At 43.8% G+C, this 21,758-nt stretch overlaps 3 protein-coding genes across 4 annotated transcripts; all 3 read right to left on the bottom strand.

Moving 5' to 3' along the window:
• Positions 1–3,622: 3,622 nt before the first annotated feature.
• Positions 3,623–12,112, bottom strand: LOC139391776 (cyclic GMP-AMP synthase-like). 2 transcript variants are annotated; one of them, XM_071139321.1, is made up of 7 exons: positions 11,986–12,093; positions 11,263–11,561; positions 10,735–10,967; positions 8,298–8,526; positions 7,766–8,050; positions 7,520–7,619; positions 3,623–7,388 (listed from the first exon to the last, which is right to left on the bottom strand). In XM_071139321.1, the coding sequence occupies exons 2-7, from the start codon at positions 11,555–11,557 to the stop codon at positions 6,866–6,868; spliced, it is 1,665 nt and encodes a 554-aa protein (XP_070995422.1). In that variant the 5' UTR covers positions 11,558–11,561; positions 11,986–12,093; the 3' UTR covers positions 3,623–6,865. The 2 variants fall into 2 exon arrangements, with proteins under 2 accessions (XP_070995422.1, XP_070995421.1); XM_071139320.1 differs by having other exon boundaries at positions 3,624–7,388; positions 11,263–11,564; positions 11,986–12,112.
• A 545-nt stretch (positions 12,113–12,657) lies between these two features.
• LOC139391778 (elongation factor 1-alpha-like) lies at positions 12,658–16,584 on the bottom strand. Its single transcript, XM_071139324.1, has 8 exons — positions 16,473–16,584; positions 15,766–15,915; positions 14,990–15,169; positions 14,583–14,879; positions 14,270–14,420; positions 13,913–14,169; positions 13,448–13,682; positions 12,658–13,138 (listed from the first exon to the last, which is right to left on the bottom strand). The coding sequence occupies exons 2-8, from the start codon at positions 15,907–15,909 to the stop codon at positions 13,014–13,016; spliced, it is 1,389 nt and encodes a 462-aa protein (XP_070995425.1). The 5' UTR covers positions 15,910–15,915; positions 16,473–16,584; the 3' UTR covers positions 12,658–13,013.
• A 227-nt stretch (positions 16,585–16,811) lies between these two features.
• On the bottom strand, positions 16,812–20,514 carry LOC139391780 (elongation factor 1-alpha, oocyte form-like). Its single transcript, XM_071139325.1, has 8 exons — positions 20,323–20,514; positions 19,386–19,546; positions 18,660–18,839; positions 18,258–18,554; positions 18,006–18,156; positions 17,657–17,913; positions 17,325–17,559; positions 16,812–17,224 (listed from the first exon to the last, which is right to left on the bottom strand). The coding sequence occupies exons 2-8, from the start codon at positions 19,527–19,529 to the stop codon at positions 17,103–17,105; spliced, it is 1,386 nt and encodes a 461-aa protein (XP_070995426.1). The 5' UTR covers positions 19,530–19,546; positions 20,323–20,514; the 3' UTR covers positions 16,812–17,102.
• Between the last annotated feature and the right edge of the window lie 1,244 nt (positions 20,515–21,758).

The following is a 21,758-nucleotide window of genomic DNA, read 5'->3' on the forward strand; positions in this document are numbered from 1 at the left end:
TATAGGGAAGTGTTTAACTAAATGAGCCCTACGTAAAATCACGCATTTGAAGAAAGGTTCCATAGGCGCACAAATTCAATAATAATGTACAGTAAAACAGTATATATCATTATTCAATTGCGCTTAGATAAGACTGTTTAGATTCAAGAACACAATAAAATTGTTTATTTAAAGCAAAATTACAAGTGGAAAATGTCATCCCTATTTTTTTGCCTGATTTGCATGTTATTTTGGCATTAATTAATATGTGTCACATATTAGTTTTCAAACAATGTAAAAAATAAAAATAATAATTGAGTTAATAAAGCTGCATGCAAACGTGGTCTCTTTTTTGGACTAAGGCTGCTCCAAAATGCAGGTGTTTCTGCCTAGCTCAGTGCTTTCTGTGGTGGTGGGGCAGAAGTGGAAAATATGGAGCTTAGGGGTTGGTAATGTCCTCTAGTTGCGCCGTGATTGGCTCAGTGTACTGTCACTCATGGGGACACTACGTCACCGCAAAATCTAAGGGGACAGCTCGAAAATTCAAGCCCTTGGGTGCTGCCTAGAGTTACATTAGAAGTGCCCATCCAAGAAGGCTCAAGGTCATTGGCCACAGATAAAATGACATCAAATCACATTATATCTACCGTGGCTTTGATTGGACTGATCATGTCAACATCATACTTTCTAAATCCTAGCTAGCAAGCTAGACAAGCAGTCATCATCTTGAATCACATCTACAATCTACTGGCAAATCCTTTTCAATCCTTGTCTTATGAAGATAAATTATAGATAAATGTATTGATGCTCATCTGCCATTGGACATAAACATTACACAACAAGTTTGAAATCGCAAATTCAACAATGAGTGGTTCGGAAGGAATCAGTGGCTAGCTGCAAGCGTTGCAAGCAATCACTAGCCTGCTATTCAGTGGAGTGGGTGTGTGGTCCAAGTCTGGGTTTAAGAGTCTCTTTACCAAGCTTAAAAGGATAAACATTCATGCTGTCAATCCAGCATTACTTCTGCCGTGTTTAAAATAACTGGAAACTCGGAACTGGGAAATCTCAGACTTCAGTGAGTTCAAGACAACTGGGAACTCTGAAAAAAAGAGCTCCGAATGGGAAAATGGTCATCCAACTCGGAATTCCAAGTCGGGAACTCAGGCATCTTTCTAGAGCTCTAGAAATCACACTGACGTTGTGATTCTACCTTGTCTTTTTCCAGTTCCCAGTTGTCTTGAAAGCACAATAAATCCATGCCATACTTTGATGACAAAATTTGCCCACAAGGACCGCTGAGTATGTTGTTTAGTAAGCTGTTAGTAGCCCATGTGCCTCGCCCTAATAATTTGGTCCCTTTCCCCCTCATAACTTAGCCTACTGTTCTGACTTTGTGGTGCACATGTAGCCTCAAATCAAATGTTATTGGTCACATACACATATTTAGCAGATGTTATTGCGGGTGTAGCGAAATGCTTGTGTTCCTAGCTCCAACAGTGCAGTAGTATCTAACAGTGCTGTAGTATCTAAAACAATTCACAACAATACACACAAATCTAAAAGTAAAATAATGGAATTAAGAAATATATAAATATTAAATTGAGCAATGTCGGAGTGGCATTCATTACAGTAGAATAGAATACAGTATATACATATGAGATGAGTAAAGCAGTATGTAAACATTATTTGAACATTATTAAAGTGACAAGTGTTCCATTACTAAGTGGCCAGGAGCCTATTTTAGAGAAATGTAAGCATTGAATATTATAAAACCTTTCATTGTCTGCTTACAGTGCATTCGGAAAATGTATTAAATATGTTTTTTTCCTCATCAATTTACACACAATATCCAATAATGACAAAGCAAAAACAGGTTTTTAGAAATATTTGCAAATGTATTCAAAATAAAAAATGGAAAAACCTGTTTTCGCTTTGTCATTATGGGGTATTGATGAGGACAATTAAAAACAAAATACATTTTAGAAGAAGGCTGTAACGTAACAAAATGTGAAAAAAGGGAAGGGGTCTGAATACAATTTCAGAATGCACTCTATATACCCCCTTTATTTATCCTACGGTTCTGACTTGGTGTACAGGGAGAATAATGTAAGAATGGCCCATGTTCTGAATTCTGTTGCTGTACGTTTCTAAAGTGCTGAAGAAATAGTTATATTGACTACGTCCGTCCTCGTTAATGTCTTAATTGAAATGACAGATTGCCCCGTATCTGCTCGTCGTCCCCTTACAGTCTGTACATCTCAATTGTCAGTAGAAAACACATTTTTAAGCAAGTCACCCATATCAGCTATGTTTTTTTTTAAGAAAGTAAATTAGGCTGAATGAACTGTTTCACTGCCAGACAAGGCTCCGCTGATAGCCAGATGTAATAGTGGTAAGGTTTCACTCCATGGTGGTGAAAAGAAAGCTCTGCTGTTGGGATAGCTTTATTTAAACAGTTTGTGGGCACTGTTTGTCACCGTTATAGTGCAATTAATGTATTGTTTAGTGTTGTTGCTTTGCTGGCATGCGTTTATTATTTTTTTGCCCCACCAAGATTTACATGCTAAAATCGCCACTGCAGATCACACTTTAGTATTTGATGTTCTAAGGTTCCTGGTTAAAATGCTTCCTCGCTAGCCTAACTTCCTTTCATGGGCAACAACGCGACAGGCTAGTTTCTTAACATTAGCCTACTACATCTAGCTACATATTGAACTTCCATCCTCTCAGGCCAGGGGCACAATGTATGAATGTATGGTTAGATCAGAATCACCATTATAATCATTGGCCAGTACAGAGAATTTAGTAAAACCACAAGTCCAAATCCCTATCTCCATCCATGGCTAATTTAAGAAAGCGATCATTTTAGCAAGCTAGCTAGCCACTGGAGGACAACGACACAAGAAGATGCAACAAGTTTTTTCTGTAAATGATGTTTGGCTTGTGATTGGTGTAAAGCCAAATCCAAACTGGCTTCCCTTGACACTTTGTTTTGGTGCGCCGGGACCATATACAGTTGAGCTTAATCAGTTTAGCTCAACGCTGATTGGCTATTATGTTATAAAAAATATATATAGGGAAGCCAAACGCTCTCTGGTTTCCCTTGCATTCAATGCTATGGGCTGCAACAATGTCATACTCTTTCTGACCAGACAGTATCAGATAGATGGCCTACAGATACAGAGGGGCACTGTTTCGCTTGCTCTGATGTTTTCTCTGGTAAAATACATTTAGCCTCTTGCGAATTGGAGGAAAATAATGAAACACAGAGATGAAAGATTTTAAAAATATATATATTTCTTGGTAAAAGAATTTGAGAAGCCTGGCTGCCCTTGGCATCCATGAATGCACGCCACTGAAAATAAATGGTGGGAAAATGATTGGAACCATTTCCTTGTTTGACCACTGGGTTGTTTGTGTATTATGACATACTGTGGCACCCTGTTCATCAGTTAGTCATCCATCTTAGTTATGTATGCCATTACATTAGTTTTGATTTCAGAAATTGCCAATTTTGAAGGGCCTACCGTAAAACAGATTTCAACACCAACAGACCAGCAACTCTCTTACAGCACTGTAAGGAAACAAGGATTTAATTTACACACGCCATATTATAAAACATAAGATCATATACGCAGGACAAGTGATACTTAATCATGTTTATTTCAATGTTTGTCATGAAGTACAAGTACGAAGAAAGTATGAAAATGTATGCACTACTTACTGTAAGTCGCTCTGGGTAAGAGCGTCTGTTAAATTACTAAAATGTAAATGTGCATTGGGAGTAGCGAACAGAAGTAGTTAACAGTACATTGCGTAGCTACTATACTCGTGGTAATCTGCATAACTGTCAGTGCATTCGGAAAGTATTCAGACCCTTTGACATTTTCCACAATTTGTTACGTTACAGCCTTATTCTAAAATTGATGAAAATTGATTAAAATGACAAAGCAATAAAACAGGTTTGTAGAAAATCTTTTTTTTCTGAATTCAAAAATCGAATACAATTTTATTTGTCACATGCGCCGAACATAACAGGTAGACCTTACCGTGAAATGCTTACCTACTACCAACAATGCCGTTTTAAGAAAATAGAGTTAAGAAAAAATTGACTAAATAAGATCAAAGAAAAATGTATTATAACACAATAATAATGAGGCTATATACAGGGGGTACAGTGTCAATGTGCAGAGGTACAAGTTAGTCAAGATATATTGCACATGTAGGTAGGGGTAAAGTGACAATGCATAGATAATAAACAGCGAGTAGGAGCAGTGTGAAAACAAAAGGGGGGGGGGGGTGTCAATGCAAATAGTCTGGGTGGCCATTTGATTAATTGTTCAGCAGTCTTATGGCTTGAGGTTAGAAGCTGTTAAGGAGCCTTTTGGACCTAAACTTGGAGAGAACAGTCTATGACTTGGGTGACTGGAGTCTTTGACAATTTTTTGGAACTTCCTCTGACACCCCCTAGTATATAGGTCCTGGATGGCAGGAACCTTGGCCCCAGTAATGTATGGCGCCGTATACACTACCCTCTGCAGTACCTTACGGTCGGATACCGAGCAGTTGCCATACCAGGCGGTGTTGCAACCAGTCAGGATGCTCTCGATGGTGCAGCTGTGGAACTTTTTGATGGTCTGGGGACCCATGCCAAATCTTTTCAATCTCTTGAGGGCGAAAAGGCATTGTCGTGGTCTCTTCACCACTTTCTTGGTGTATTTGGACCATAATAGTTTGTTGGTGACGTGAACACCAAGGAAATTGAAGTTCTCAACCTACTCCACTACAGCCCCGTCGATGTGGATGGGGGCCTGTTCAGCCCTCCTTTTCCTGTCGTCCACGATCATCTCCTTTGTCTTGCTCACGTTGAGAGGTTGTTGTCCTGTCACCACACTGCCAGGTCTCTGACCTCCTCCCTATAGGCTGTCTCATCGTTGTTGGTGATCAGGCCTACCATTGTTGTGTTGTCAGCAAACTTAATGATGGTGTTGGAGTCGTGCTTGGCCACACAGTCGTGGTTGAACAGGGAGTACAGGAGAGGACTAAGCACGCACCCCTGAGGGTCCCCCCGTGTTGAGGATCAGCGTGGCAAATGTGTTGTTGCCTACCCTTACAGCTTGGAGGCGGCCTGTCAGGAAGTCCAGGATCCAGTTGCAGAGGGAGGTGTTATGTCCCAGGGTCCTTAGCTTGGTGATGAGCTTGTGGGCACTACAGTGGTGAACGCTGAGCTGTAGTCAATGAACAGCATTCTCACATAGGTATTAATTTTGTCCAGGTGGAATAGGGCAGTGTGGAGTGCGATTGAGATTAAGTAATCTGTGGATCTGTTGGGGCGGTATGCAAATTGGAGTGGGTCTAGGGTTTCTAGGATGATGGTGTTGATGTGAGCCATGACCAGCCTTTCAAAGCACTTCATGGCTACCGGCGTGAGTGCTATGGGGCAGTAGTCATTTAGGCAGGTTACCTTCACTTTCTTGTGCACAGGAACTATGGCGGTCTGCTTGAAACATGTAGGTACTACAGATTCGGTCAGGGAGAGATTGAAAATATCAGTGAAGACACTTGCCAGTTGGCCGCGCACGCTCTGAGTACATGTCCTGGTAACCCGTCTGGCCCTGTGGCCTTGTAAATGTTGACCTGTTTAAAGGTCTTGCTCACACAGTCATCCGGAACAGCTGGTGCTCTCATGCATGCTTCAGTGTTGCTTGCCTCAAAGCGAGCATAACAGGCATTTAGACTGTCTGGTAGGCTCACGTCACTGGGCAGCTTGCGGCTGAGTTTCCCTTTGTAGTCCGTAATAGTTTGCGAGCCCTGCCACATCTGACGAGCGTCAGAGCCGGTGTAGTAGGATCCAATCTTAGTTCTGTATTGACACTTTGCCTGTTTGATGGTTCATCTGAGTGCATAGCAGGATTTCTTATAAGCGTCCGGATTAGTGTCCCGCTCCTTGAAAGCGGCAGCTCTAGTCTTTAGATTGCTCGGTACTTAAGTATTCAGACCCTTTACTCAGTACTTTCTTGAAGCACCTTTGGCAGCGATTACAGCCTCAAGTCTTCTTGGGTATGACACTACTAGCTGGGCACAACTGTCTTTGGAGAGTTTCTCCCAGATCCTCTCAAGCTCTGTCAGGTTGGATGGGGAGCTTCGCTGCACAGCTATTTTCAGGTCTCTGTGCAGATGTTAGATCGGGTTCAAGTCTGGGCTCTGGCTGGGCCACTCAAGGACCTTCAGAGACTTGTCCCAAATCCACTCCTGCGTTGTCTTGGCTGTGTGCTCAGGGTCGTTGTCCTGTTGGAAGCTGAACCTTCGCCACAGTCAGGTCCTGAGCGCTCTGGATCAGGTTTTCATCAAGGATCTCATTGTATTTTGCTCTGTTGATCTTTCCCTCAATCGGCCAGCTCTAGGAAGAGTCTTGGTGGTTCCAAACTACTTCCATTTAAGAATGATGGAGGCCACTGTGTTCTTGGAGACCTTCAAAGCTGCAGACATTTTTTGGTACCTGTCTTGGTGCTCCTTGGACAATTCTTTTGACCTCATGGCTTGGTTTTTGCTCTAACATGCACTGTCAACTGTGGGACCTTATATAAACGGGTGTGTTACTTTCCAAATCATGTCCAATCAAGGAAGGGGTCTGAATCATTCCCGAATGCACTGTATATACAAATACAACATTTTTACTTTTGGGCTAAATGTTTCATTGTGTTTGTCTAGAGCAAAGACATGATTTAGAGAGAAATACAAATCTGGAATCCTATCCTATGTTATACTGTTTCAAAATGGCATACCATTTTCTACAACTGCATGTCATTTTACCACCATCTGTTGTAGATCATCTGCTGTACTGTCTCTGCCACCTTCCTACCACCGATGGGCAGGACAGACACCTCTACATGAGGTAACAAACATAGACAAGAACCATAACCAAAGCCACAATTTTGAACATTTGCTCAAAGGATTTCATCTCAACAACTTGGGGTGGCAGGATAACAGGAGTCTGCTGTACAACAGGGGAAAGCTGGGGCTGGGAGTCACTGTGGGAGTGTACTGCCAGTGGTGGGGCAGGAGCCGGGGGCATTAAAAGGGGAAGCCCCTGTCTCCTCTGGTCCTCCAGAGCCTCAATCAGAAACACCAAAGCTTTGCGCGGGAAGGTTGGTGGGGCAAAGAGGTTGGAGGTGGGGACAAAGAAGTGGGGGAGCAGACCACTTCTTGCGTGGCCCTCCAGGGCCCTTAGGAGGTGCATGAAGCAGGCAGGCAGCTGACGGGGCGTCCACAGGGAGTCCTGGGCCCTGATCGAGAGGGTGTGTAGGAAGGCTGTCTTCCCGTGGTAGGAGCACAGAGCATCCAGCTCTTGAGGGTAGCGTTGCTTCAGTCCCTCGATCAGGCACTTAAGGAGCTTGAAGCACTGCTTACTAAACGAGAGGAGGAGAGAAAGAGAGGTTTTGTTCATAATATCAATCACTTCACATAAAGGTGTTTGTTCAGTATTAGGGCTAAATGAGTCACAGGTGATAGTAAACGGTGTTGTAAAGTGAATTCTGACCGGCAGCACTTGGTGGCAGAGGTCTCACAGCAGGTCCTCTTGTTCCCATGAGTCTTGATCAGTTCCTTTTCTATGTGAGAAAAGGAAATCCTCCAACTCTCTGCAGGAGACAAAGCAGCAACATTTCAATCAAAGGGAAAATATCATTCACATTCAGTGTATCAATCATGTATCAGTCACAAAAACTATACACATCCAGAGTCATGCACCTATGGCTCTGGCACAAAACAACAATGTTCCACACACCTTTAGCTGCCTCACTAAGGTTTCGTCCCGGGGGTTTCTTGGGCACAAAGAAGCAAGTTTGGTGGGTGAGAGAGCGCCGGGTCTTCTTCCCCAGCCAGTTGTCCACATCTGGGCCGGCACGGGCAGCCAGAGGCCAGCCCTGTGAGGAGGGCACTTCCAGGGCGGGCACCACATCCACAGAAAGTAGTTCCTGTTTCCCATTATCCACCTCCAACAGGGAAAGGGTCACCGCTGGTGAGTTTGGACGCTTCCTATTCACAACCCAACGCCAGCTATTTCCAGGCACTGGTGATCAAAGAACACACAAAAGCATACAGGCAACGTCATGTCATATTTAGACAAAACAATGCCCCAGGTGGTTGGAGATGTGGACTACGACCACTGACCTCAAAGGCTCAAATAATCATATTGACCCCTCAACAACATAGCATCTACAGACAAACCAATTGTACAAGATATACAGTATGGGTATGTTAGCATTTGTATGACTGCATTCGTATACTCTCAGGTGAATATAGACCAGTTACCACACCTCTGTAGGTGCTGATGAACTTGCGGACCAGACGGTGCATTTCACTTATGATCTTGCTGGCTGAGATGGTGAGCCCATCGTCCAAAAGGAAAGATCGTATGTGGGAACGGGTTGATCGGGATAGGGCGACTTCGTAGAAGAGGCCGTGGTATTGGTCCAGCTCAGTCATTTTGAGGCGGGAAGGAGACTGGAGCTTCAGCATCATGTCAAACTCATTTGGGTTAAGTATCTGTTGGCACACAATGGCAACAAGTACAATTTACTATTTATATACTATTTCGTTTCATTCACAGGATTATAATAAAAGTAAAGTATACTCACTGAATGAAAAGGGCAGGTTTGACTGACCCAGATGAACTCACAAACAGCAACACTTGACATTCAACACAAGAAGAACAAGGACCTCCATGTCATATTTCCCTATTATGTACAGTATGTGATACTACAGTTGAAGTCGGAAATTTACATACACTTAGATTGGAGTCATTAAAACTTGTTTTTCAACCACTCCACAAATTTCTTCTTAACAAACTATAGTTTTGGCAAGTCGGTTAGGACTTTGTGCATGACACAAGTCATTTTTCCAAAAATTGTTTACAGAGAGATAATTTCACTTATAATTCACTGTATCACAATTCCAGTGGGTCAGAAGTTTATTGGAGATGTACCTGTGGATGTATTTCAAGACCTACCTTCAAACTCAGTGCCTCTTTGCTTGAGATCATGGAAAAATCAAAAGAAATCATCCAAGACCTCAGAAAAAAAATGTAGACCTCCATAAGTCTGGTTTATCCTTGGGAGCAATTTCCAAATGCCTGAAGGTACCACGTTCATCAGTACAAACAATAGTGTGCAAGTATAAACACCATGGGACCACGGCAGTCATACCGCTCAGGAAGGAGACGCGGTCTGTCTCCTAGAGATGAACGTACTTTGGTGCGAAAAGTGCAAATCAATCGCAGAACAACAGCGAAGGACCTTGTGAATATGCTGGAGGAAACAGGTACAAAAGTTTTTAAAAAGAAGCGTCCTCTCACTGTCAACTATGTTTATTTTCAGCAAACTTAACATGTGTAAATATTTGTATGAACCTAAGATTCAACAACTGAGACATAAACTGAACAAGTTCCACAGACATGTAACTAACAGAAATTGAGCAATGTGTCCCTGAACAAAGGGGGGGTCAAAATCAAAAGTAACAGTCAGTATCTGGTGCGGCCACCAGCTGCATTACGCACTGCAGTGCATCTCCTCCTCATGGACTGCACCAGATTTACCAGTTCTTGCTGTGAGATGTTACCCCAGTCTTCCACCAAGGCACCTGCAAGTTCCATGACATTTCTGGGGGGAATGGCCCTAGCCCTCACCCTCTGATCCAACAGGTCCCAGACATGCTCAATGGGATTGAGATCCAGGGTCTTCGCTGGCCATGGCAGAACACTTACATTTCTGTCTTGCAGGAAATCCCACACAGAACGAGCAGTATGGCTGGTGGCATTGTCATGCTGGAGGGTCATCTCAGGATGAGCCTGCAGGAAGGGTACCACATGAGGGAGGAGGCTTGCAATCCAAATGACACCATCCCAACCGTGAAGCACAGGGGTGGCAGCATCATGTTGTGGGGATGCTTTGCTGCAGGAGGGACTGGTGCACTTCACAAAATAGATGGCATCATGAGGTAGGAAAATTATGTGGATATATTGAAGCAACATCTCAAGACATCCGTCAGGAAGTTAAAGCTTGGTTGAAAATGGGTCTTCCAAATGGGCAATGACCCCAAGCATACTTCCAAAGTTGTGGCAAAATGGCTTAAGGACAACAAAGTCAAGGTAGTGGCCATCACAAAGCCCTGACCTCAATTCTATAGAAAAGTTGTGGGCAGAACTGAAAAAGAGTGTCCGAGCAAGGAGGCCTACAAACCTGACTCCGTTACACCAGCTCTGCCAGGAGGAATGGGCCAAAATTCACCCAACTTATTGTGGGAAGCTTGTGGAAGGCTACCCAAAACGTTTGACCCAAGTTAAACAATTTAAAGGCAATTTTTACTAGGATTAAATGTCAGGAATAGTGAAAAACTGAGTTTAAATGTATTTGGCTAAGGTGTATATAAACTTCTGACTTCAACTGTATATGTTTGAGGTGAGGATTTGTTTTTGCTGTATATGTTCGTGAAAAGAATTGACGGACAGCAAACATTCCTATCAGTGTTAAGGTGGGGCATTGGTGAGGGGGTAAGAGATTTACCGGTAATGCAGGACAGGCAGACATATTGCAGTATTGGCTCATCGATACTGCCTAATCAGTCACTCAGGGTTAATGTTAATCCATATTTTTTACAACACACCTTAAGTGGAAATGTGGATAATTTGCTGTTGGGTTCATGTGTTTTAAATGAGCTGCCAGCCAGAGACATATCCCGTCTCATGGTGTGAGTTACCTTGACCATCTCGTAGTATGAACCACTGCTGAGCACAGAGGCTGACTGGAAGTAGGGCTGCTCGTCACTGTTCTTGAGGAAGACCAGCAGGCTTTCCCGGAGATGGTTGACCAGGTCCACGGCCCACTGCCGGTCACTCTGGCGGAGCTTAAGGTCCTGGGCCCGAAGCCTGATCCAACGGGCCAGCTCTGGGGAGATAGGGGCCAGCTCGTCCCCTGGTTTGGGGATCTTGGCTGTGGGCAGATTGATGTATTGGCTGGACTGTCTCAGATGAGCATAGTATTGAAGCATGAATGGTGTAATTTTCAAACTGTTTTACAGGATTATGCACACATGAACTTCATCTACAAAACATATTTCTGTCTCAGAGGCAAAAAAACTCACTCAACTCAGAATGTCAATTCTAGCTAGATTAACGAATATAACATGTTACTGATTGTCTTAGCATCTTTAACATACACTGATACACACATCAGATGAGGACAATCAACAATAGCATTGAAGCGAGCAGGTCTAACATGCTATTACCTGCCAGGTGTGGTCTCTGCCTAGGGAGGTGTGAGGTGAGTGTGGCTGGGGTACTGGCATTTCCATCATCCAGACCCAGCAATGCCCCAGTCTGAGAGTCCTCTATAGGGCTACCTCCATCTCCGTCCAGAAACCCACCCTCCTCTGCCTCTCTGCCCAGGCTAGGTTGGAGGTCGATGGGGGTGGATGGGGTCCTTCTGAGTGGTGGAGTTGTCTGATGCTCTCCAGAGGGTGTGGATGGAACTGAGCTCTGTCTCCTGGAGGATGATCCCCTCTGAGGTGTGCTTCTGTTCATCTTTCTACTTTGATCAACGCACACAAACACAAATCAATTCAGAGAAACTATTTCTGCAAGTATGACATAAATATAATTAGAATATCCTCTTCCTTCTAGGTTGAATGTATATGGGATAGGCCTGCTCAATAATAAAAACCTACCTCACTCAACCTTTAGTGGGTGCTTATAAACATAGCACCACAGAGATCATAATAAATTACTAAATTTGATGTAATTTTAGTACAATGAAAGTAATGCTGAGGTCCTGCCATGTGGAATTAACATAATTGTTGTTTCCAAGACCTTACCCGAACCACAATGACCCCAGCCCAGGCTACATGTTACTCAAGACAACCTGGTTTGTGACATTTTATTCATAATCCAGGACCGATTGTTAAATAATCATTCAACCATTGTGAAATGTTACACGGGTTGTGAAGATTTACCTGCTATTGCCGTCTTTGTCACAAATATCAGCTTGGTAGGGTGACAGACTGAGACGTCGCTATTGCTCTTCTCCGTGTCGGCTCACTTACTGTGTTCCTTCTCTCTGTGACAGCATATCCCCGTTTCCTGCCACTATTCCCATTTTCGCTTTCTATTTCCCAAGTATGATGTCACATTATAAATGAAAGATAAAAGAGCATTGCCCCTCCTTTGTCTTTTTAGCAGTGGATGACGGGTGACGGGTTGATACTGAACGTAAAACTGTAAGAGGTTTTCACGAGAGGATTGTATAGGTACCGTCATAAAAATATTATTCTCTACTAGGTTCGTGAAAGCTTGCCATTTTGTGCGAAAGCTTTAATATTAAGAAGGAAAAAAAAACACTGGCAATTAGTTTATCTTTCAGTAACAACCCCATAATTTAACAGTAGACGAAATTTACTGATGTACAATTTCCTACAGGGCAGACACTTTTCTGAAAGTATGCATTTACAGTATTGACATGTTTAGCAACAGCACTTACATTTCTGAAGTAACTCAAATGAGAAAAACAGAGGCAGTGAATCATATCTATTGAATATTCCCCAAAGAAATTGATAGGTATTATTTTCTGTTTGTAGTCAATATTGTAAACCAATGGAAGCAAATCAATCCAAAATCTGACAACAAGCTCAATGTTTCACAGCAACAGAAATCAGACTTTATTTTCATATTCTAACACAACATATAATTTCATGATAGATACCAGTATGTATCCAACAGTAACTGATTCAGCGTTTGGCTTATGAGAAACAAGAAACAGCAGCGTTTTGGCAGTTAATGTTCATGTTTTTTTATTTTTGGTTTTATCATAATTTCCCCTAAAGCATTATTCTTCGAACATTTGCTTTCCTTTCCTGCGAAAACTTTTGCGATGGGTTTTTATTAGCATTAGCCAGTCCTTGAGTAGAGAGCTCAGGTTCTGAGACACTGCAGGATGGGATGCCGGTGACACGCCTTGTTGTTGCTGGATGTCTGGAGCAGGAATTCATTTGGCTTTGGTGGCCTTAATGGCAGACTTGGTCACCTTGCCAGTGCTGGCAGCCTTCTTGTCAACGGCCTTGATGACACCAACGGCAACGGTCTGTCTCATGTCGCGCACGGCAAAACGACCTGCAACAGTTAAGAGAAATGGTTACTGGACGGGTCTGAACGATTTTTTGTGTGGTTTTGCTAAATGGAGTGTCAGCATATTCCATAAGTCATTGAAGTTCCTACTTCACTGTTTTTGTAAGTGACATTGTAAGGTTGAGACCAGTAAGATCTCTTCACCATCTAACAAGCAATGCAACAGTAAATGTGTGAAGAATTCTTTCAACACCAAAAGGCTGCATTACCCAGATGTGTCCTATACAGTTATGGGAACCCCCACGTAACACGTAACCCATAATCGTCATCATTAGGTGTTCGTGTGTGACTCACCAAGGGGAGGGTAGGCGGCGAAGCTCTCCACACACATGGGCTTTCCTGGCACCATGACAATGATGGCGGCGTCTCCAGATTTCAGGGCTTTGGGGTTGTCCTCAAGCTTCTTGCCGGAACGACGGTCGATCTTCTCCTTGAGCTCGCTGAACTTGCAGGCGATGTGAGCGGTGTGGCAATCCAGCACGGGGGCATAGCCCTGGGAGATGGTGCCTGGGTGGTTCAGGATGATGACCTGAAGATTGGGGTAAAGTTTGGGTAAGGATGGGCTGGACTCTAGACCTACAGTGAAAGGGGGTTGGTACGTGGCAAAACTGAATTTAAAAAGTGCATTTAAAAAAAAATGTGTTTTTGAAAGTGCTAATTTATGGCCAGAAACGAGACATGTAGTAAAGTAGACTTAAAATATTAGTATTTTGTATTATCTTTCCAAAAACTACATTGAAAATTAGTCCCATCTCTCACCTGAGCGGTGAAGTTGCCGGCCTCCATTGGGGGGTCATTCTTGCTGTCTCCAGCCACGTTGCCACGACGGATATCCTTGACGGACACGTTCTTGACGTTGAAGCCAACATTGTCACCGGGTAGAGCCGCTTCCAGGGTCTCGTGGTGCATCTCCACAGACTTCACCTCAGTGGTGACATTAGCGGGGGCGAAGGTGACGATCATACCGGCCTTCAGGGTGCCAGTCTCCACACGGCCCACGGGTACTGTTCCAATACCTGATGGGAAACAAGTATTTAACCACAAGACACATACCCATTCATGTCTAAAGAAAATAACCAGTACATTCAAACAGATTGATCTATGACTGGTTCTTACCCCCGATTTTGTAGACGTCCTGCAGGGGCAGACGGAGGGGCTTGTCAGTGGGGCGGGAGGGGGCCAGGATAGAGTCCAGAGCCTCCAGAAGGGTCACACCGCTAGCGCCACCCTCCTTACGTTCGACCTTCCATCCCTTGAACCAGCCCATCTGCAATGGCCAACAGAAGAAACAAGATCAAAATTACACAGACTTACTTACCTGTCAAGAGTTAATCCTATTATAAAGTTCCAGCCCTAATAATTTACGCATATAACCACCTAGACCTACACTGCTGTGGTTTAGTGTATCGTGTGTGGATGGGCTACTCACGTTGGGGCTAGCCTCCAGCATGTTGTCCCCATGCCATCCAGAGATGGGCACAAAGGCGACAGTGGCAGGGTTGTAGCCAATCTTCTTGATATAGGTGCTGACCTCCTTCTGGATCTCCTCAAAACGCTTCTGGCTGTAGGGGGGCTCAGTAGAGTCCATCTTGTTGACGCCAACAATGAGCTGCTTCACTCCCAGAGTGTAGGCGAGGAGAGCGTGCTCACGGGTCTGGCCATTCTTGGAGATTCCAGCCTCAAACTCACCCACACCACCAGCAACAATCAACACAGCGCAATCAGCCTGAGAAGATTAAGTCATAGATATTGACACTCCAAACCTTGTGGTAAAATGCCACTACTGATAGATTCTTTCAGTTAGGAAACAGATTGGACATTAAAGCTCGTCTTTACCTGAGAGGTACCAGTGATCATGTTCTTGATAAAGTCTCTGTGTCCAGGGGCATCAATGATTGTGACGTAGTACTTGGCGGTCTCGAACTTCCACAGGGAAATGTCGATGGTGATACCACGCTCCCGCTCAGCCTTCAGCTTGTCCAGCACCCAGGCATACTTGAAAGAGCCCTTGCCCATCTACACACGCAAAGAAAAGTTTGCTTTTATTGCACTTAAGATGTCTACACAGTTCAAATCGATCCAATTACACCTACTACAAAGGTCTGATCAGTTTGTACTAATTTGTCAGTTAATGAAATGCAAACACAAATTAAGAATTTAATCTATTTACAACAGTATTACTCGTGAATTGCAAATTGACGATCCATCCCAACAAAATTACTCCAAAAATGTCTGCCTACTCAGATAAACGTCTGCTAGCTGAGCAATAAATCTGTCCCATTAAAAATAATCCATATTTAAGGCAAACTGGTCACTCAATCCCATTTGCCAACATTCATGTTTGAGTGTTCCCCAATACTCGTCATAATGCACTGACAAAACAGATTAGATTTAAATAAGATTTTAATCAGTTTAACATCAATATATGCCATTTGCAATTAGTGCACAATGGCCACAACTGAACATACATTTGGTACAGTAGATGGCGCTCGTGTAAAAGCGATCAGTTGAAGGATTTTCTCTTCTAACCACACCCGTTATAGAACGTCGCAATTCATAGCAACATTAGCCAACTCAGAATTCCTAGAAAATGCCTGGGCTCCCAAACATACCTCAGCGGCTTCCTTCTCGAACTTTTCAATGGTTCTCTTGTCAATGCCTCCGCATTTGTAGATCAGATGACCTGTGGTGGTTGACTTTCCGGAGTCGACATGGCCAATGACCACAATGTTGATGTGGATCTTTTCCTTTCCCATGATTTACTGATGAAAAGGAGACTGACATAACTACCGATGTACAATTTTATTTACACAAAATACACATATGGCCGACATGGCTGCAGGAGTAGAAATTAGTGTAATCAAGTGATGAATTCGACAGATTGCCGATAGGCGCCCCTGACTCATGCACCATGTGCTATCCACAAATCATTCCCCTCCCACCGCCCTCCATGTTCAGTCATAAGACTAGCAAGCCGGCCATGTTGAGGCAAATCAACGACACCCGCTTTATGGCCGTGAAGGCAGTCGTGCCCAGCCGACTACTCAATTCTAACTAGGCTATATTACAGCAATTGTTAAACTTCGTTACCCATGAACGAAATTAAGTTACCCACTGAACTTTAAGGTGTCTGCAATGAGACAGACTCCAAATTTTAAAAAGCAGTCATTTTGTACAAATCAGACCGGTCCCAAAATCATGCGCCCCAAAAGAGGCTGCCACTTTCATAACCATGCTGCAATTTAAGTGTAGCAGTATTGAGGTATTTAGTGTAGCTACATAACAATTACATCCTGAAATGAGCATTTTCTTCACTAACCTGAAACAATACAGACAACGGGTATTCCTGCTTTAGACCGGAGAAAAAGGACAGAATATGAGCCCACATCTCTTTTTATACCGGTGTAGTGGGAGGCGGGCGCTACAGCCCTGGTGTCACGAGAAATAAAGTGCCATTGGTTATGCCAGTGTAACCCCACCTAGGTGATTGGCTGGCAAAAACCATCACTGGGCACAGCCTTGCAGCATTCAGGGATAGCTTGTGTCAAAACAGCTGCAAAGACCAAGTTAGATACAGTGCTGCACTTGTTCTACCCTATGGCACAGCTCCCATTCAACTACATCAAGAACAAGGATTAAGGAAAACGACAGAGCAAGCTTTTTGGTCAAGACATTTAAAGACCTTTATTAGTTACCAGCAGCTTTCTTCCAATTTAATTGTGGCATCAAACAGGTGTAGAGTTCTCAACCATTAACTCAATAACTGAAAGAGGCACTGTCAGTCATGTGACAAAGTGTATCTGCGTTGGGTTCTTTTCCTGCGAAAACTTTTACGATGGGTTTTAATCAGCATTAACCAGTCCTTAAGTATAGAGCTCAGGTTTCGAGACTCTGCAGGATGTAGGGCTGCAGACCCCACCACCCGAGGGACATCCTGTGGGAGGAGAATTCACTTTTTACCAGCCTTAACGGCAGATTTGGTGACCTTGCCGCTGGAGGCAGCCTTCTTGTCGACGGCCTTGATGACACCAACAGCAACAGTCTGCCTCATGTCACGCACAGCGAAACGACCTGAGGGAAAGAGAAAATTAGGAACGAGGCCTATTCCAAGCATAGAAGACCTTTTAAAAAGGAACAATGTCTTTGGTAGGAGGACTTGTGGATTACTTACCAAGAGGAGGGTATTCCTGGAAGCTCTCCACACACATGGGCTTGCCGGGGATCATGTCAACGATGGCAGCGTCTCCAGACTTCAGGAACTTGGGGGCATCCTCAAGTTTCTTGCCGGAACGACGGTCGATCTTCTCCTTGAGCTCACTGAACTTGCAGGCGATGTGAGCAGTGTGGCAATCCAGTACAGGGGCATAGCCCTGGGAGATCTGGCCAGGGTGGTTCAGGATGATGACCTGTAAAAACAAGACATGGTCGATTAGAGCATGAAAACAATTAAATTGTCAAGGGAAGACAGCTCACCCACCCAACAATTTTAAACAGCATGCCTACCTGAGCGGTGAAGGTGCCGGCCTCCATTGGGGGGTCGTTTTTGCTGTCTCCAGCCACATTGCCACGACGGATATCCTTGACGGACACGTTCTTGACGTTGAAGCCAACATTGTCACCGGGCATGGCCGATTCCAGGGTCTCGTGGTGCATCTCCACAGACTTCACCTCAGTGGTGACATTAGCAGGGGCGAAGGTGACGATCATACCGGCCTTCAGGGTGCCAGTCTCCACACGGCCCACGGGTACTGTTCCAATACCTGATGGGAAACCAGGGGAGAATAGATTAACGATCAAGAGCAGAAGCAAATACAGCCTATATACAATCATGAAGTCTAGGACTGGTTCTTACCGCCGATTTTGTAGACATCCTGGAGGGGCAGACGAAGGGGCTTGTCTGTGGGGCGGGAGGGGGGCAGGATTGAGTCCAGGGCCTCCAGCAGAGTCACACCGTTGGCGTTACCATCCTTACGTTCGACCTTCCATCCCTTGAACCAGCCCATCTAGAATAGGAGAATTTCTGTTTATGTACAAAGCATGACATACGCAAGTGACGGGGTGAGACTTTCAATGTAGTAGAATGCACTGAGGATAGGCTACTCACATTGGCGCTGGCTTCCAGCATGTTGTCCCCATGCCAACCAGAGATGGGCACAAAGGCGACAGTGGCAGGGTTGTAGCCAATCTTCTTGATGTAGGTGGTGACCTCCTTCTGGATCTCCTCAAACCGCTTCTGGCTGTAGGGGGGCTCAGTAGAATCCATCTTGTTGACTCCAACAATGAGCTGTTTCACTCCCAGAGTGTAGGCGAGGAGAGCGTGCTCACGGGTCTGGCCGTTCTTGGAGATACCAGCCTCAAACTCACCCACACCACCAGCAACAACCAGCACAGCGCAATCAGCCTGGGGGGGACAAGTCATGTCAGCCCAACACACTTGTTCATCTATCACCTTAGTTGGTCAGGTTTACAGTATATTCTGATTGCACTGCCCCCGCCCCCCAATTACCTGAGAGGTACCAGTGATCATGTTCTTGATGAAATCTCTGTGTCCAGGGGCATCAATGATTGTGACGTAGTACCTGCCGGTCTCAAACTTCCACAGAGAAATGTCAATGGTGATACCACGCTCCCTCTCAGCCTTCAGCTTGTCCAGCACCCAGGCATACTTGAAAGAGCCCTTGCCCATCTAAAATTAGAGGAAGGGCACATTATGTTCAATAATTCATTTTACCGGTAAGTAATACTACACAGCAAAAATGTATAGTGAGCAAGTAGCTCATTTAGGGTTAGGCCTAGATTGGATTTGGGAAACAGGCCCAAATCATTTGCATAATTTAACAGATCCTGGTGTATGCCATATCTGAAATGTAGAGAATGCTTTATACCAATGTTGCCTAGATGGGATAGCTTTTGTCTGCAGCAGGTTAGACGTATGTCAAGGTTAGGGAAAGGGTTAAGTTTAAAAAAAATGTATATATGTATTTTAGATGTAAATATGTAAAACTGTATCCTCCTAGCCATGACCGCTATTAAGTCCTCAGCCGCCATTACACAAAGTGCATCGTCATTATCCGACACTAGGCCTGCGCAAGAACCGTCCCACATGCGCGCACTCGTTACCCACACCCTGCCGGCTTCACTAGTTTAAAAAAAAACATGCCGTGGTCGCCATCTTTGATCCAAAGTAATGTAACCAGAACAGAAAGCTCCAACAACCAGAAAAACCGCTTACCTCAGCTGCTTCCTTCTCGAACTTTTCAATGGTTCTCTTGTCAATGCCTCCGCACTTGTAGATCAGATGGCCTGTGGTGGTTGACTTGCCGGAGTCGACATGGCCAATGACCACGATGTTAATGTGGATCTTTTCCTTTCCCATGGTTGCTTAATTAGTTTCTGAAATAAAATGAACAGAGATCCCACTTAATAACAATGAACATTAACGTTAGTGTAACAATTTGCTTGGGGAACAAGGCTGCAGCATTAAAAACACCGGGTCACTCAGACAATGCATTCGAACGTTTATGTCGACGGACCCTCAAATCACTGTCCACATCCCATTAAAATTATATCGAAAGAAAAAAAAAATAGTATGCTGTCAGCTGACTTCGTCGTTAAACTCGTCCGGAAAAGGGTGAGTGAGTTACGATCACGTACTGTTAGGCCTCAGTCGGCCATGGGCCAAAAGCGACACGTGTTGCTTCCAGGCCACGTCGTATAGAGTTACAGAAAGAGCTCCAAATATCCAGAAGGAATTTATCCCTACTAGACAAGTCGCCTGGGTTTACGTGCAGTTGTTCAGATCATGGAAGATATTCCATTTAGCTACCTACTCATGCTCACAGGCCACCGCTGTAGTATCCTTTGTTTCCCCCCCCCCCCCAGTTCCCCCTCCCCCAATTGAAAACGTTTTTTTTTTCCCCCGGCAAAATATATCTTGAAGTTCAATTAAACCAAATCACCACTTTATAAGGTAACTTAAAGAGTAACGTTAAAGCATCCCCCTACCACATCCAAGTCACTTTAAATTGAAACATAGTACTTAATGGTGTGGACAATCTGAAATAGCTTACGATTTCGCAATGTGTCTAACAAGTTATAAAAACCAACGTGTTAACATGTTAGGCCTGTTTTTGAAACCACTAGAGGCTAAATAAGATAAACGCGCTTACCGGTGTTACTGTGCGCTCACTCGACCACTGCTGATGCCCCTACCCAGGTAACAAAAAGAGAAAGAATGCTGGTTGAGTTTGAGTTTTTATACACTGGGAGGTGGCTAGACTGGGTTGCGTCCCCGCTTCCCTTCCCCCTCCCTACTCGAACCCTCAAATCACACACAATTCAGCGAAAAACTATGCCCGTCTGTCGTGGTACGTCATGATGTTTGAAAATGTTTCCAATTTTGAACGAAATCCTTTCTGATTCAATCAAAGGGTCTAAAAACAATATAGCTAGGTAATTTATAAATTGACTAAATAACCACATGTGGTCAAGTACACTCTTTATTGGCACGAGAAAAAAATGACCAGAGACTCATTGAATAACTCAACTGACAAGAGTTGAATTAAAATCTGAAAGTAGATTACCCCACTGTATATTGAGTTGGATTAGATATCTCAACAAACCAATCCCCATTGTCTCATAACCCTGAGTGAGATTATTTAAACCTGCTTTCTGGAAATGAAATGACATTTCATCAATTTGGTTTCAACATGAGTACATAGCATTGACAATTGTCATATCATATTTTGTTATTTAGTCAGTTTACTCTAGACCTACTATAATTAGATTATACAGTTTTTTCAGTTGACTATAAACTGTCTTGGATTATTACTTTAGGAGCAGGCTACACTAGACACAAAGGCAATTACTAGTATTGATTCTAGGTGACCCAATCAGTAGAACAAGAGTATTCAAATTCAGAGATTTGCACTCAAACAGTGCACTGAGAAGGGAGACCCAGACTCATTGTTTCAATGACCTGGAAGGCACCTTCAGCACATCTCACACACATTCAGGTTCAAAAGAGGTTCCGACCAGGTTAAGGTGAGTGAATACAGTGATCAATAAGTGTGAGGGAGTCCTGATAGATTCTCCATTCACATTGTAATGCTGAGTGCTTTCTCATAATGATCATATCAATCAAATTCTCCAATAAATATAGTAAATTGCATGCTAAAACTCTCCTTGCTGTAGGCCTATGTGTTGCCCACCCAGTCCAAAAACAATGTTAAATTCAATAACACTGCATCAAAGTTGGGTGATGTAACTGTTCTACAGTTCTACATTCTACATTTCCTTTTCCCCATACCCTAGTCAGTGACTGTGCTTTATGACAAATAGTGATAAAAATGACTCTGCATGGTTTTTTTTACAACATTTCAGTCACTCTGTTTCAAAAGAACAGTCAACAACAATGTAATCATTGATGTATCTCATCTCCAGCATCACAAAGATGTGATGATGTGCATATTGCTATTCCCCAATATATGATCAATATATTCTAATCTATAGAGCCTATTCCAAAGGATGCTGTGGAAGTCCATTCTGTGTTTTGGGTGCTGTGGAGAGGTCAGACTCAGGGCCTTTCAGTCTCCTTGCTGTCCCC

The sequence above is a fragment of the Oncorhynchus clarkii genome, chromosome 32, assembly GCF_045791955.1.
Source record: "Oncorhynchus clarkii lewisi isolate Uvic-CL-2024 chromosome 32, UVic_Ocla_1.0, whole genome shotgun sequence".
NCBI lineage: Eukaryota > Metazoa > Chordata > Actinopteri > Salmoniformes > Salmonidae > Oncorhynchus > Oncorhynchus clarkii.

Excerpts from the sequence above, each read along its gene's own strand:
- LOC139391776 (XM_071139321.1), bottom strand. The coding sequence starts at position 11,557 with ATGAACAGAAGCACACCTCAGAGGGGATCATCCTCCAGGAGACAGAGC. Across the intron at positions 10,968-11,262 it reads GCAGAGACCACACCTGGCAG|CCAAGATCCCCAAACCAGGG; the intron begins GTAATAGCATGT and ends ATCTGCCCACAG. Across the intron at positions 8,527-10,734 it reads CATACTACGAGATGGTCAAG|ATACTTAACCCAAATGAGTT; the intron begins GTAACTCACACC and ends GTGTGCCAACAG.
- LOC139391778 (XM_071139324.1), bottom strand. The coding sequence starts at position 15,909 with ATGGGAAAGGAAAAGATCCACATCAACATTGTGGTCATTGGCCATGTC. Across the intron at positions 15,170-15,765 it reads TCGAGAAGGAAGCCGCTGAG|ATGGGCAAGGGCTCTTTCAA; the intron begins GTATGTTTGGGA and ends TTGCGTGTGTAG. Across the intron at positions 14,170-14,269 it reads GGACGTCTACAAAATCGGGG|GTATTGGAACAGTACCCGTG; the intron begins GTAAGAACCAGT and ends GTTTCCCATCAG.
- LOC139391780 (XM_071139325.1), bottom strand. The coding sequence starts at position 19,529 with ATGGGAAAGGAAAAGATCCACATTAACATCGTGGTCATTGGCCATGTC. Across the intron at positions 18,840-19,385 it reads TCGAGAAGGAAGCAGCTGAG|ATGGGCAAGGGCTCTTTCAA; the intron begins GTAAGCGGTTTT and ends CTCTAATTTTAG. Across the intron at positions 18,157-18,257 it reads TGCTGGAAGCCAGCGCCAAT|ATGGGCTGGTTCAAGGGATG; the intron begins GTGAGTAGCCTA and ends CTCCTATTCTAG.